Raw genomic sequence first — 13,467 nt, forward strand, 5'->3', positions numbered from 1 at the left:
TATTACTAAGATCATTACTAGATAAACAACCATTCTTGAAAAAAAAAATCTCTTTATGGAACCAGTACTTTATGGAACCAGTAACTTACATAATCATAAAATTATATGAAAGCATTGACCAGAGAGATGATTGAATAATTTCAAGGGCAAAATTATTCCGGGACCGGGTATCGAACGCGGGACCTTTGGCTGAGCTGGATAGCTCAGTCGGTAGAGCGTTGCCGCGCTTATCCAAAGGTCCCAGGTTCGATACCTGGCCCCGGAACACTTCTTCCCTTGAAATTGTTCAAGTCAGTTACAGGAAGCATACCTACCAGATTTGTAGACAGACAGATGATTTTTGGAACTCTAAAAAGGAAAGCGACAGAGGATAGTTGTTTTTAGAAAATAAGTTGATAAATTACAAGTCAATCTAATTGAAAGACTTAATACTGCAGAAGGCTTGGGTCACCTGAATTTTACAAGTTCAAGTTATAATATACTGCGCATGCTCAGTCGGCATACTCGCTGGGCTGCTGATCCGGAGCTGCGTTTGGGTTGGGTTGGATCCTCCTTTGGTCTCATTGAATGGTTTCTTCCGAGGTTTTCCCCAGCCATGGGACTGAACCGGATGGTCTATAGCGAGTCCTCGGCATCACTTCATTTCATCCCTTTGATTTGATTACCTGGATGGGTTTTTTTCCGAGGTTTTCCCCAACCAAAAGGCAAATGCCGGGTAATCTTTTGACGAATCCTCGGACCTCACCTCATGTCACTACATCTCGCCAAAATATTGTAAAAAATTGCAGAAAATTGTAAAAATTGTAGAAAATTACTAACTTGTAAAACTGTAAAAATTGTAAAATATTGTAAAAGTTTGTAAAAATTGTAATTGTAATATTGTAAAATTTTGACTTGTTCCACATCTTATAGCTTCATTGCTCTTGTAAGATCTATGGAATATAATAAATGAATGAGTGAATGAATGAATAAATGAATGAATGAATGAATGAATGCTCAGTACTTACAGTGTGTTATAACTGAACTTGGAAAATTCAGATGGCCCAAATTTTGTTTCCTGGATCTGTACGATATTCTTCAGTCGTGTTCCTCTACGAAGAGATCAATACGGAGAACAAGATTCTACTGACAAAGGATAAAAAGTGTGTTTATTGAGCTAGTTTAGTCACTTGTTAAGGGCATATTTTTTCTCTCAAATTCCATCTTGAAACTTAATTTCATCAGCAATGAAATACGTATTTTCTTCAAGGAGAGGAAATTTCCTAAAGACCAGACGCAATTCTCTCAAAATGACTTTACATTTGAAACTTCGTCTTTTCACGCATATTTTCAGTTCTCTACTAAAGGAATTAAAAAGAAAGGAAAAAGAATATTTTAATTTTATTTTTCTACACAAATTATTGTACATTGGCACATTACAGCACACAATTCTTTTAAAGCCGATTTGAGTTTCAATGAATAGATAAATATTACTAATGATTTTCATGAGTTTTACAAAGTTTCCTCTTATAAAATATATAAAAATCTTTTACATTATTAACAAAAATAACTGGCTTTTACGTATATATGTTTCGTAAAGACTTTATTTGTAACCTCTCTATGAGGACATATTGCAGGAGAATATTATTCTTGGTTTGGATAAGTAATATTCATTATATATAGGAACAATGAGAACAAAACGAAGCTTCTGTATGACGAACGGGTTTCGATGGTAACGGTGATGACAAATGAATATCTCTTCCTCCGACTTCACAGTCGCGTTGTTCTAGAATCGTATTTACATCCTGCCTCTTTTGCAGTCTTTGGAAGAAAATGGTGATAAGATTCAAATCTGTTTTTGTACTCTTCTTATCTTCTTCTTACTCTTATTGGAATGTCGATGCTGCTGCCGCTCTGCTGCCAGAATTCGGAACCTTTGGTTTAGGTGGGTCGGTCACATAGGTCAGTTCGTTGAGGTAATACCTGTAACAGAAATGTAAATTGTCATTAGGTATATAGCTTCCTCAGTTGCAAGTCAAAATGAATCTTTAGGAACATGAATTATCAGATTTTATAACAAATGGAAATCTAAATTAATTATTTTAGAAGTACACTGTGTCCTAAAATTATTATTAATCTGGTTTATATCAGAAAGTATGTAAGCTGTAGGAACGCAGTTAGTTTCAATATACTGCTAACATATGAAGAATCCACTGCAAGAATGATTGATGTCATTTGGAATACATTTTGCAGGAGAAGCAATTGAAAATTTGAAATGCTTAGCGCTCAAAGCTTAACTGTGATTTTCCGATTATTACTGGACAATGACTATCAGTGTTAATGCCATATAACTCTCTATGTACATTCTGTATGTCTTAAGCTATGCATTGACAGTCTTGGTTCACTTTCGACAAGAAAGTGACATCCATCATTCTAGCAGTAGACTCTTCATATCCTAGTTTATTTATGCTTACGGCTACCATATGAGAATCCGCTAGTTACTGTTGAAAAATGCCACTGTTATAAAATGGCGCTATCGAAACCTCAGAGATCTTTTTGTGTCCTAAATTTCGCAGCTCAAGGTTCTATTGTGACTATATGAAAAGGAAAACGAGCTTATTTTTTCAGAAAGATTGTACACCACATGACTGCATATCATGTGCGTGTATATCTCAACGTGCATCTCCTCCCTTTGACATTGATCGTTGTACTGCCGAGAATCCAACCATGATGAGATGGCCCCCGTAGTCACCAGACCTAACTCCTATGATTTTTTTCTGTGGAGGTATGTAAGGGGCAATGATTTTACGTTCCTCCTTTGGCCATTGACCTGCAGGTACTATGGCATCGCATCATAACTGTTGTGCAGAAGGTAGATCATGACACTGTGCAGAATGTAAGAGAAATTGAAATATCACCTAACTGTGTGCCATGTAATCAGAGGTTCACAAATTGAGAACAGATGTAAGGCAGCGTTGTCCAACCCGCAGTCCTCGTGCTGATTTTGCTGGCCCTCGACCCTTTTATACATTTTTAAATAAGTTTGTATTATTATCATAATGTATAACCAATAAGGGAAATTGTAAGTTAGATTTCAGTACAAAATTTTATATTCAAATTGATTAATAAGACCGTCAAAGATGGAGGTATTTGCCTAAAGTTGTGTTATTTCTAAAATTTTGTATAGTTCAAAATGGCGGAACCAGAAAAACGTGTTGCAGAAGAAAAAAGAGAATTTAAGTCCAAGTGACAAAATAGTCTTTTTTTAATGAATACAACGGTAAACCACAATATGTTATCGGTTCCCAATTCTTAAGTGTTACAAAGGAATACACTATAAGCAAACACTATGCTAGCTTGCACAAAACAAAATACGACAAATTCCAAGGAACCGCAAGGAATTGTGTGTTTTAATGCTTTGATCCAGAAGCTGACTAGACAGAAGAATATATTTTTTTTTTCCAGTCGGCAGATACCTCAGGAAGTGAATCGTATTTACATCTAGTTCTAATGATTTTTTTTAACAATTGAGGCGGTTAGAAGCAAAGGGGTGTAAGTGACATTTCTAAAAAAAGATATAAGTACATCCAGGGTAAACTAAAGCATTTAAAATTTCAGTGGTAAAAGGATATATCTTTTAACCACATCGCACATTAACATTTAAAATTTAAAATTGAAGGAATTTACAAAAGCTTAGTAACTTTTAAGGGACTAGGCACAGTTTACAGCAGTAACATTTTTGGAAATATTCAGCATTTTTTTTTCTCTATTATTTTATCTTGTACAATAATGAAAATTTGTATGTATAAAACACTGTCCTTCTGCTATATGAAAAATATATTTTTACGATCTAAAAAAATTATTTATATATATTTTTTTCAAAATTCAAAATATGCAGTTCACTGTGCAGTGATGAAACGTTTCTCTCATAACTCATTAACTTGTTAAATTTTTCATGTTTTCTCTCTTTTATTTTATTGCTGAAATTCATGTTTACAATATCATGCTCTTTCAACTACATTCCTTAATAAATAATATATTTTTTTATTTTGTGTTGGAAGAAAATACTGACATTTGACCATTTTGTAAAATGAATTTATTTTTTACCAGACGATTTATCAGATATAGAGAAGTGATCTTGCATCATATTGTACATATGACATGCATTAATACACACAAAAAATTTCATCACAGAATGCTGGATAGTTTTTGAGTTATGTGGGGAACTCTTCATCACTGCACAGTGAACTGAATTTTGAATAAAAAAAATGTATATAATTTTTTTTTAATTCGTAAAACTATTTTTTTTTCATATAGCAGAAGGACAGTGTTTTACACATGCCAATTTTCATTATTGTACAAGATACAGTAATGGAGGAAAAGAATGTTGAATATTTCCAAAATTTTACTGCTGTAAGCCGTACCTAATCTCTTAATCAGAGTTTCTCGAAAATAACTTAAGTGTATTTACACTCCTTTGCTTCTGACCGCCTCAATTTTAAGGTGCATAAAAAGAGTATATTGAAATTTCCATGTATGACTTTTAGTGTAAATGTAAAGTAAATGATAGGCAGATACAACTTTAAATGTAATATCCAGTAAATTCACACCTACATGATATACTTCTTTTTTCCTTCCTGCATTCTTCAAATAGATAATTGAAGTGATGGCCCTCACCCGTTCTTGTGTTTTCAAGTAATGAAAGGCTGGACCACCTTATGTGAGGTATGAGGCAAAACTTGGAAAGATTACATGTCCATTAGCACTTACTGCGTTGCTGTAACATTAATAGTTACAGTGCTAAAGTATTGTGAAATCGAAGCAATCATTTTGGGACACGTTGTGCAATGTTTATAATGCTACTTTCAGGCATTTCGTTATGTCTGTGTTGCGACACATTTATCCAGAGCGTTTCTGTTTATCTTTCAATAATTGCTTCGTTACCGCTATGTTATCGTAACAAGAAGGAGTTACCACTGCTGCGCCTGGCTGCAGTCGAAGTTGTACTCCCAGTCGCAGACGCGGTACTCCTGGTTGAAGCTGGTGTCATTCGCGCAGATGTAGGGGATGCGGCGGCCGTCCTCGTCGCACATGTGGAAGATCTGGCAGTGGTGCTCAGTGTCCGCATAGAAGCCCACTGCGCGGTCCGAGCAGTCGAATGTGAACGTCAGGTTCGGGAACTCCTCCCACCTCTTGGCCTGCGAGCACACGCACACAGCCATGTTGTTACAACTATCTTAGTATTCTTAGGCCCAATTGTATAAAACCCCCTGACTAAAGTTCAACTTTGATCGAAGATCGAAAAGTGAACCGAGTTCAGACACTTCTTCTATTGTATAAAACTTTTCTGCGATCAAATTACCTTGGTTCAAATGTAATCTAAGTTCACGTCAAAAGGATTTGGCAACATCGCATAAGCAGGTGAAATATGTGATGCGCGGACCATGTTGTACAGGTTTGTTCAGTGTTGCCAATCTAGCGACTTTAATTCTTTTTCTACAACAATTTCTTTTAACTTTCATATTGCTTAAATAGGGATTTAGCGACCTTTTTAGCACCCCATAGTGACAAAATTTAATCTTTCTTTGTTGATAATGAGAAATCTAGCGACTTTACAACTACTTTTTGGCGACTTTCCGTACACTCTGTTGGAGACACTGGTTTGTTTTGTGCAATGTAAATAATGGTGGACAATAAGAAGAAGGTTGACTGTTTTCCAATTGTTATCATCAGGGAAAGGGATTTGGAGTATTATAAAGAATGGTGAAACGTAGTATAGATATTCGTAGCTCAGTGACTGTCAAGCGAGCTGCGTCACGGCGCATGGAAGAGTACAGTCCACTTCATACAAACTTACACGCAACGTCTGTAAATATATTTCAGAATAAACAAATGGAATAGTTTAATGACATATAGTGACCTACATACATAATCTGCATTTCTTTTTGAACTACATGTGCTTTTCTTCTCAACGCACAAGACACCAATAAACAACATTACAAATATACATAATTAAATATGAACCTCTGCATCTTCGCGTGTCAGTGGACATATTGATGTTGATAGACAGTTGTCTTCTGTATGGAACTCGCCTCTGAATATGTAGATCCAAACGAAATGGCATTTTCAATTAATGCTATGCCTTGTTATAATAAATTGTAAATATTATTTTCAAATTTTCAAAATACAACTTTGCTCTGTTGCAAGGAAGGAAATTTTGTAACATGGAAAAACTCCGCTCTCCATCTGCAGGGACAATTAGAGAGTACTTGAAACAAGATACGTCAATTAAATTCACATGTTGAATGACGTCATTGGGAAACGTCGTTGTTAGTACATCTGAAATCCGACTAAGAATATCGTATCCATCATTTTTAATCAAAACTTTGTTCATTTTTTCACCAACACGTTTTCCTATTTCACCTTCTACTGCACTCAGTTTATTTACAATAGTCCTCATAATATTTATTTGCTCAACTAGTTCTACTCCTGACTTTCCTAATTGAATAATGGCACCCGGGAAATATCCAAAATTTGACTTAATATCCGTGACTTCTTTCTCGATTGTTTCATCATTTAGCAGTTCCTGGCGTATTTGAATCGCAGCCGCGTCATCGGTATCGAAAGACTGGACCACTTTCTTCACAGATTGGAGGTGACGTGCGTAATAATTGCAAGCTTCTAACCATGACCCCCCATCTCGTAGGAACTGGACATGGGGGAAGCGACAATTTAGGGAATTGTTTCCTGAATTTTGATACTTGATCTGGAGGTTTTACAAATATAGTCTTTCAATACTGTATTGTTAGTTGGTTTCACTTTCGGCATTGTACCTGCACTTCACTACTCTGAACTGCAAACCTGCACGTTCAAGTTCTTATGCGACAACTGTCCCGTTCGCCTGTTGTTGACGTGTAGAGACCTGCGAGTATGTCATGGAGGGGAGGACTTGGTATAAAGGGTTGTAAACAAATGACTGTGTAGATGCCAATACTAGCTTTTACTACTCCAAATTCCGTTCCCTAGTTATCATGTTATGGTGCTTGATACTGCTAAACATAATAAAGCTTTATAAAACGACAATTTTCGTTTAGTAATACAGTTAATTGAAAATTTATGAATGTACATATCATATCCACTAATAATTAATGGTTGTTATAAACATAATATAATTATAGGTTATGTTATTTGATACTGCTGAACACGATAAAGCCTTGTAAAATATAAGATTGTTTGTGTATTAAGGCAAGAAATTGAAAAAAAAAAATATATATATATATAAATGTACGTACCATATCTATTAATATTAATAATAATAATAATAATAATAATAATAATAATAATAATAATAATAATAATAATAATAATGGATATTTTATTTGCACAATCTGTCACTCGTATATTTCAAACAGAAAAGAAATAACTGAACTTGGATCATCTAACTTAATCGGAGAAATTTCTTCAGTCAAAGTTGACTTTAGTTTAAGACAAATTAATCTCAGATTAGACTTTATACAACACAAAATTCCAAGTTCAGCTAGAACAAGGATCAATTTAACCTCTGATCTAGGATTAAATGGTTTATACAATCGGCCCTTAGAAGTCAAACAACAACGAAAACATAAAAATAGTTTTACTTTTCGTGTGACCATGTGTGCGTACGATAACCTGTTAAAAAGTACATGGTTTTTACTATGCTGCATATCTTAACGTTAGGAATGCGATTTTTAGGTAATTTTTCTTTTTAACATTTATGCCACATTTACAATCTGTCTACAATAGACAATAAGTAAATATTATAAAAGAATATGACAGGAGAGGAGATGTTATCCCATGACAGCACTCCAAAAGAAAAATAACAATGTTTCAAATAGCTGTAGTAAAAATGAATGGAAATTCAAGAGCATTGGTCCCTTTTATGTAAATAAATGTTTTTTCTGCATGTAGATAAAGGAACGCAACAAAGTTTTAAACTCCGATCGAAGAACCACTATCATAAATATGAAATTTTATTTCAGATAAAAACATATTTTTAGAAAAAATTATGTAAAATAAATATTTTCGAAATTTTCTTTAAAAATACATATTTTAATTATTTTTTATGGCTTTGCGCATATTTATTTTAATTCCTAACATAAAGTAAATATTTTTTAAATATGTACATACTGTAAGATATAAATGTACTGTAGACCTTTATATGGGATATCCGTTAATATTTAAGCGTACAGTTTACTTTTGTTGTGTTCTAATTTTAGTCCTGAATGCACATAATAGCTTTATGAAGTCATACTTTGTATATTTGTCTTGTCTGTGGCATAAAGAAATGAGAGGAATAACCTACACGTGTTTTGATCTCCTGTTGATGACGTCAACTAGGATTCCCTTTGCAATGTGCAAATGTTCATATTTGTTGGCGTGCAAAGAAATGACAGCAACAAATCATATTACCATTACTAGTTTATTCAACGTATCTATGCAGTTAGTGATATTCCTCTCTTTAAATACGCCAGACTAACTTCATGTGACGTGGAAAGGTATTTCTTCCCATATAAGGCGTTCTTCCGTGACAACCGACACAGATTTCTGATGGAGAACTTGGAGAAAACGTTTATAGTGCACTGTAACTTCCAAGCATATGAAGATTAGCTGCGATTTGTGAGTGCTTCTGTACTTTTTTCTCATAAAAACTAGTATTAACAGAAAAACTCTTTAAGTTATAAAATATTTTTATGTTTTTAGCAAATATTTTTAAAAATTTTAGCACATAAAAATAAATATTTTATCACTTTTTAGCACCTAAAATCACATCCCTACTTAACGTAGAACTATGTGTGAGTTCGATCACCTGTCGACAGGTGCATAGCTTTACTGTGCTGCATATTTTTATATAGAACTACGTGTAGGCGCGTACATCTCTCGACAGGTGCATAGTTTTAATACGCTGCATATTTTTACACACAACTAAGTGTGTGTGTGCGATCACCTGTCGACAGGTGAGTAGCTTTACGTGGAAGGGGTTATTTTGAACAGCGTGCGCAGAACAAAGAGAATACAAGGAGTGCAAAGGGAATTCAAGGAATACAGGAGAGATTGAGACGGCTGTCACACACTGGTTCCGATTCCAGGCTGCAGACTTCTACCGACACAGGGTTATAAAAGTTGATCCCACAGTATGGCAAATGTCTCAGTTCCGGTGGGGAATATGTTGAAAAATAACTCAACAATTGCTGTGTCTATTCGAAAAAAAAATCTTTCCATGAAATTGTGTTTTATTTCTGTAAACGGCCCCAGGAAAGCTTACTTTCTGGACGGTCCTCGTAATTGCGCTCGAGTGGCCAAATTTGTATAAGCACTTGTCTTAACATTATTAATATGATGGAAGAAAAAACAACTTTTTCTGCACCCATGAGTATGTTTAGTAGCCTATGAGTGATTTTCCAAAGATGTGTTTTATTCTTATTATAAAGAGAACGAACGACCTTACCCTGTGAAGAACTGTCGGTTTCGAGTACACGTACGCCAGGGCTGAAACAAAGGAATACATACATCGTAATCATTCACTTTTAAATTTCCACTCTAATCAAAAGAATCCATGCTGTAGGAAAATCCTGTGTCATTTACTACTGTTTTTAAGCTTTTGTATGTATGAAATTGGTGTTTGTTAGTTTATTTTACGACGCTTTATCAATTGTGATGACTGTCTAGCACTTTTACTGTTGTAAATGCTTGTTGCTTTTGCACTGTGCCTGTAATTTCGTGGTAATTGGGGTCCAATCAGGCATTCGTCTTTATTTAACTGAAAATTGGTTTTATTAATTCGAGGAAAACTATGCGTTACCACTGAGCCGATTTGTTCGGTTTCCAGTACTGTTATTCATTAATAAAACTTATCATCATTATTATCAAACTACTACGGAATTGGATCATATGATCCTTTCCGACCTGTCGTCATCCAGAAGTCTCTTCAGAGGAAGCCCTTGACTTCTTCTTCCCTGTTGTTTTGTATTTGAGAATTAATTAATTGAGCAATTCTGTTCCTGTTTATTCTCCGTACTTGTTGCATCCAGTTAGTTTAGTTTTATTTAATTGAAGAGGTCAGAGTTATAGTGGGCCAAGCGCCATACATTAAAAACGGAGAAAACAAGGGTTAAAATTAAGTGAATACCATAATTTAACGAAACATAAAGCAAGTAATATAAAGTATGCACATTAAAACTAAATGATATGTCAGTCTTCATTAAACTATGGAATTCAGAACCATAATGGGCCAAGCGCCATATATTAAAAACGGAGAAAACAAGGGTTAACATTTAGTGAATACCATAATTTAACGAAACATATAGGAAGTAATATAAGTATGCACATTAAAACTAAATATATGTCAGTCTTCATTAAACTATGGCATTCAGAACCATAATGGGCCAAGCGCCATATTTTAAAAACGGAGAAAACAAGGGTTAACATTTAGTGAATACCATAATTTAACGAAACATATAGCAAGTAATATAAGTATGCACATTAAAACTAAATGATACGTCAATCTTCATTATACTGTGGTATTCAGAGCCATAATGGGCCAAGTTCCATTTATTAAAAACGAAGAAAACAAGGGTTAAATTTAAGTGCTTACCATAATTAACTGAAACATATAGCAAGCAATATAAAGTATACACATTAAAACTAAATGATATGTCAGTCAATCTTCATTAAACTATGGCATTCACTGAACTTTAACCCTTGCTTTCTCCGTTTTTAATAAATGGCGCTTGGCCCACTATAGCTTTGAACCCTTCAATTATTGTCAAATTGGGTTCAGTTTTTAATTAATTCTGAATATCTTCATCGCGTTTGTGACCCTATACCATGACAGAAAACAGAAAACAGAAAGTTGAAATCAATACAACTATGAAATCTGCATCGACATGGGGGGACTATTAATAATGGAATTCCTCAAGGATCAATATTAGGTCCCCTACTTTTTCTAGTGTTTATAAATGATCTTGCCCCCCCTAATAAAAGATGTAGGTCATCCCATATTATTTGCAGATGACACAAGTATAGTAATTACAGCCAATAACTCCAACACATTCCAATCTTCAACAGAGGAAATTCTCTTTAAAATATGTGACTGGTTCTCAGTCAATAAAGTAGTATTAAATTGTAACAAAACTAACATAATTCAATTAAGTCCTGTCCAAATTCAACGTCGCAAATTTCTAGCGCAATAATTAATAATAGATCCCTATTAGAAATAACAACAACAACCAAATTTCTTGGCTTAAAAATCGATAATGTGTTAAATTGGAAAAATCATATTAAAGAAATTACCTCCAAACTAAATTCAGCTTGTTTCGCTATTAGATCTATGAAAAGATAGTAAATATCAATACCTTAAAAACAATATACTTTGCATACTTCCACTCGGTAATGAGTTTTGGAATAATATTCTGGGGGAATTCCACAGATAGTAACAATATATTTCTATTACAAAAAAAAGTAATTAGAATAATAGTAGGTGCCAAATCTAGGGAATCGTGTAGGGCTATTTTCAAAAAAACTACAAATAATGTCCATGGCTTGTCAGTATATCTTTTCATTAATGATCTTCCTCGTATGTAATCGTGAAAACTTTGTAACTAATTCAACATAGCATAAATACGCGTCAAAAATGACTTTCATACTCCATCGGCAAGTCTATCGTGCTATCAAAAAGGAGTGCGTTATATGGCAGTAAAAATTTTTAATAGCCTTCCTATCGATATAAAAAATGAAACTCAAAACATAAAATTATTTAGGGCCAAATTAAAGAAGTACCTAATTTCTCACGCCTTCTATTCTGTAGGTGAATTCATGACATTCAATAACACTTCATGAAATTGATACTAAAACTTTGTGTTGTACTAGTAGACTATATTGTAAATCTCGTCTTAATTTATAGTCACAGTCTAGATGATATAGCCTATATATATATATAGCCTATATATATATATATATATATATATATATATATATATATATATATATATAGGCTATATCATCTAGACTGTGACTATAAATTAAGATTTTATAATAGTATTAAGTTTTTTGACTTGTTCCATATTCTAGCTGTAAGCATGTATCAATACCATGGAATGTTATTAAATACAATACAATACAATACAATGACGTGTATTTAGTTGTTTTTCTTAGAAATTTCATTTATGCTGCTGTGATTCTTGATTTGTCTCGTTGTTTCAAAATCCAGATTTCGCAAGCTTAAGAAATGTGGGTACTGCTAATGTATTATATAATTTTAAGTTAGGTTACAAATTCGTGAGGGTTTGAAAGTTATATTTATGATGCCTGTGACTTGCAGAAATTTGGAGAGATTTGTTGTAACATCTACCTCTGTTTCATAATATTGTGTGCATCCCAGGTAATTGAAAGTTTTGTTATATAATTTTGTTTTTCGTAACTGTTTTGGTTCTCATGGAACTTGGGTGTCTAAATTTTTGGTCTTTTTTAACCATTTTATACAGGGTGTTTCCGAGGTGATGTTACAAACTTTCAGGGATGATGGCGAAGGGCTCATGTATCAATTTGAGATAAGGAACCCTGGTTCGGAAGTGACCGAGTGGAAAGTTACAAGCAAAAATAGTTCTGTGGAAATTAAATAATTTTATTCCTCTTTACACCTTATTTATGTGTATTTATCTGTACATCTTACACATACTGTATTGATCTGACGTTGTTTACGTTGTCTACTAATTTTCATTATTGTACAAGATACAGTAATGGAGAAAAAAATGTTGAATATTTCCACAATTTTACTGCTATAAGCTGTACCTAATCTCTTAAGGAAAATGGTGCTAAGGACACAAAGAATTAATAGAACTGAAATAAATCCGAAACTGGATTAATTATTAAATTTATCTAAATGTAATTTGTAGACAATACACTTAAGAAATTGCACATACTCGACTACTGAAGGCGTTATTTAAGTAACAGTTCTTTGGCGATGTAACTACTGGTAGCGTGAAAGGTAGTGATCTTGACATTTTGAAATGCTGTAATAGCATGAGTTAAGAGATGAAGGCACCTGCTATTAGAAATGCCTAGATTACTTTTAAAAATAAATTGCAATATCTTTCCGAAGACAATAATGAGGTTTGCTATTAAATCTATAGATCAAACGTTTCCTTAACCTCCACACTGTGAGACAGATGGTTGTTATTAAGTTGCTTCTAGATAGTGCCACTTTTCTCTCAACACGAGGAATGAAACAATATGAGTAGGCAAGGTGACGTAAGCAATTTGCTCACAAGTGTGCGCATGACGAGTCGTATGGAGACGCAATTGTTTCTCATCCCAGTGGGGTGTCTCCTTGCAACACATCGTACAACCACAGTCTAGTAAGCCTATATACAGTCACGAAGCTTGAGTTGTGAGGGTGCTAGGAACAATACACTGTGCTGGTACTATTTCGCATTGTCTGTAATGAGGCGATAT

At 34.0% G+C, this 13,467-nt stretch overlaps 1 protein-coding gene across 1 annotated transcript in view; it reads right to left on the reverse strand.

The window, feature by feature from the left end:
- Nucleotides 1–1,363: 1,363 nt before the first annotated feature.
- Nucleotides 1,364–13,467, reverse strand: part of LOC138705843 (U-scoloptoxin(01)-Er1a-like) — a 66,065-nt gene continuing 53,961 nt past the window's right edge. The window contains exons 3-5 of the mRNA XM_069834530.1: nucleotides 9,464–9,504; nucleotides 4,954–5,177; nucleotides 1,364–1,962 (exon numbers count right to left, since the gene is read on the reverse strand). Of these exons, the coding sequence (XP_069690631.1) occupies nucleotides 1,866–1,962; nucleotides 4,954–5,177; nucleotides 9,464–9,504 (362 nt within the window). The 3' untranslated portion in view covers nucleotides 1,364–1,865. The remainder of the gene's footprint in view (nucleotides 1,963–4,953; nucleotides 5,178–9,463; nucleotides 9,505–13,467) is intronic.

Source organism: Periplaneta americana, chromosome 1 (genome assembly GCF_040183065.1).
Source record: "Periplaneta americana isolate PAMFEO1 chromosome 1, P.americana_PAMFEO1_priV1, whole genome shotgun sequence".
In the NCBI taxonomy this organism is placed as follows: Eukaryota; Metazoa; Arthropoda; class Insecta; order Blattodea; family Blattidae; genus Periplaneta; species Periplaneta americana.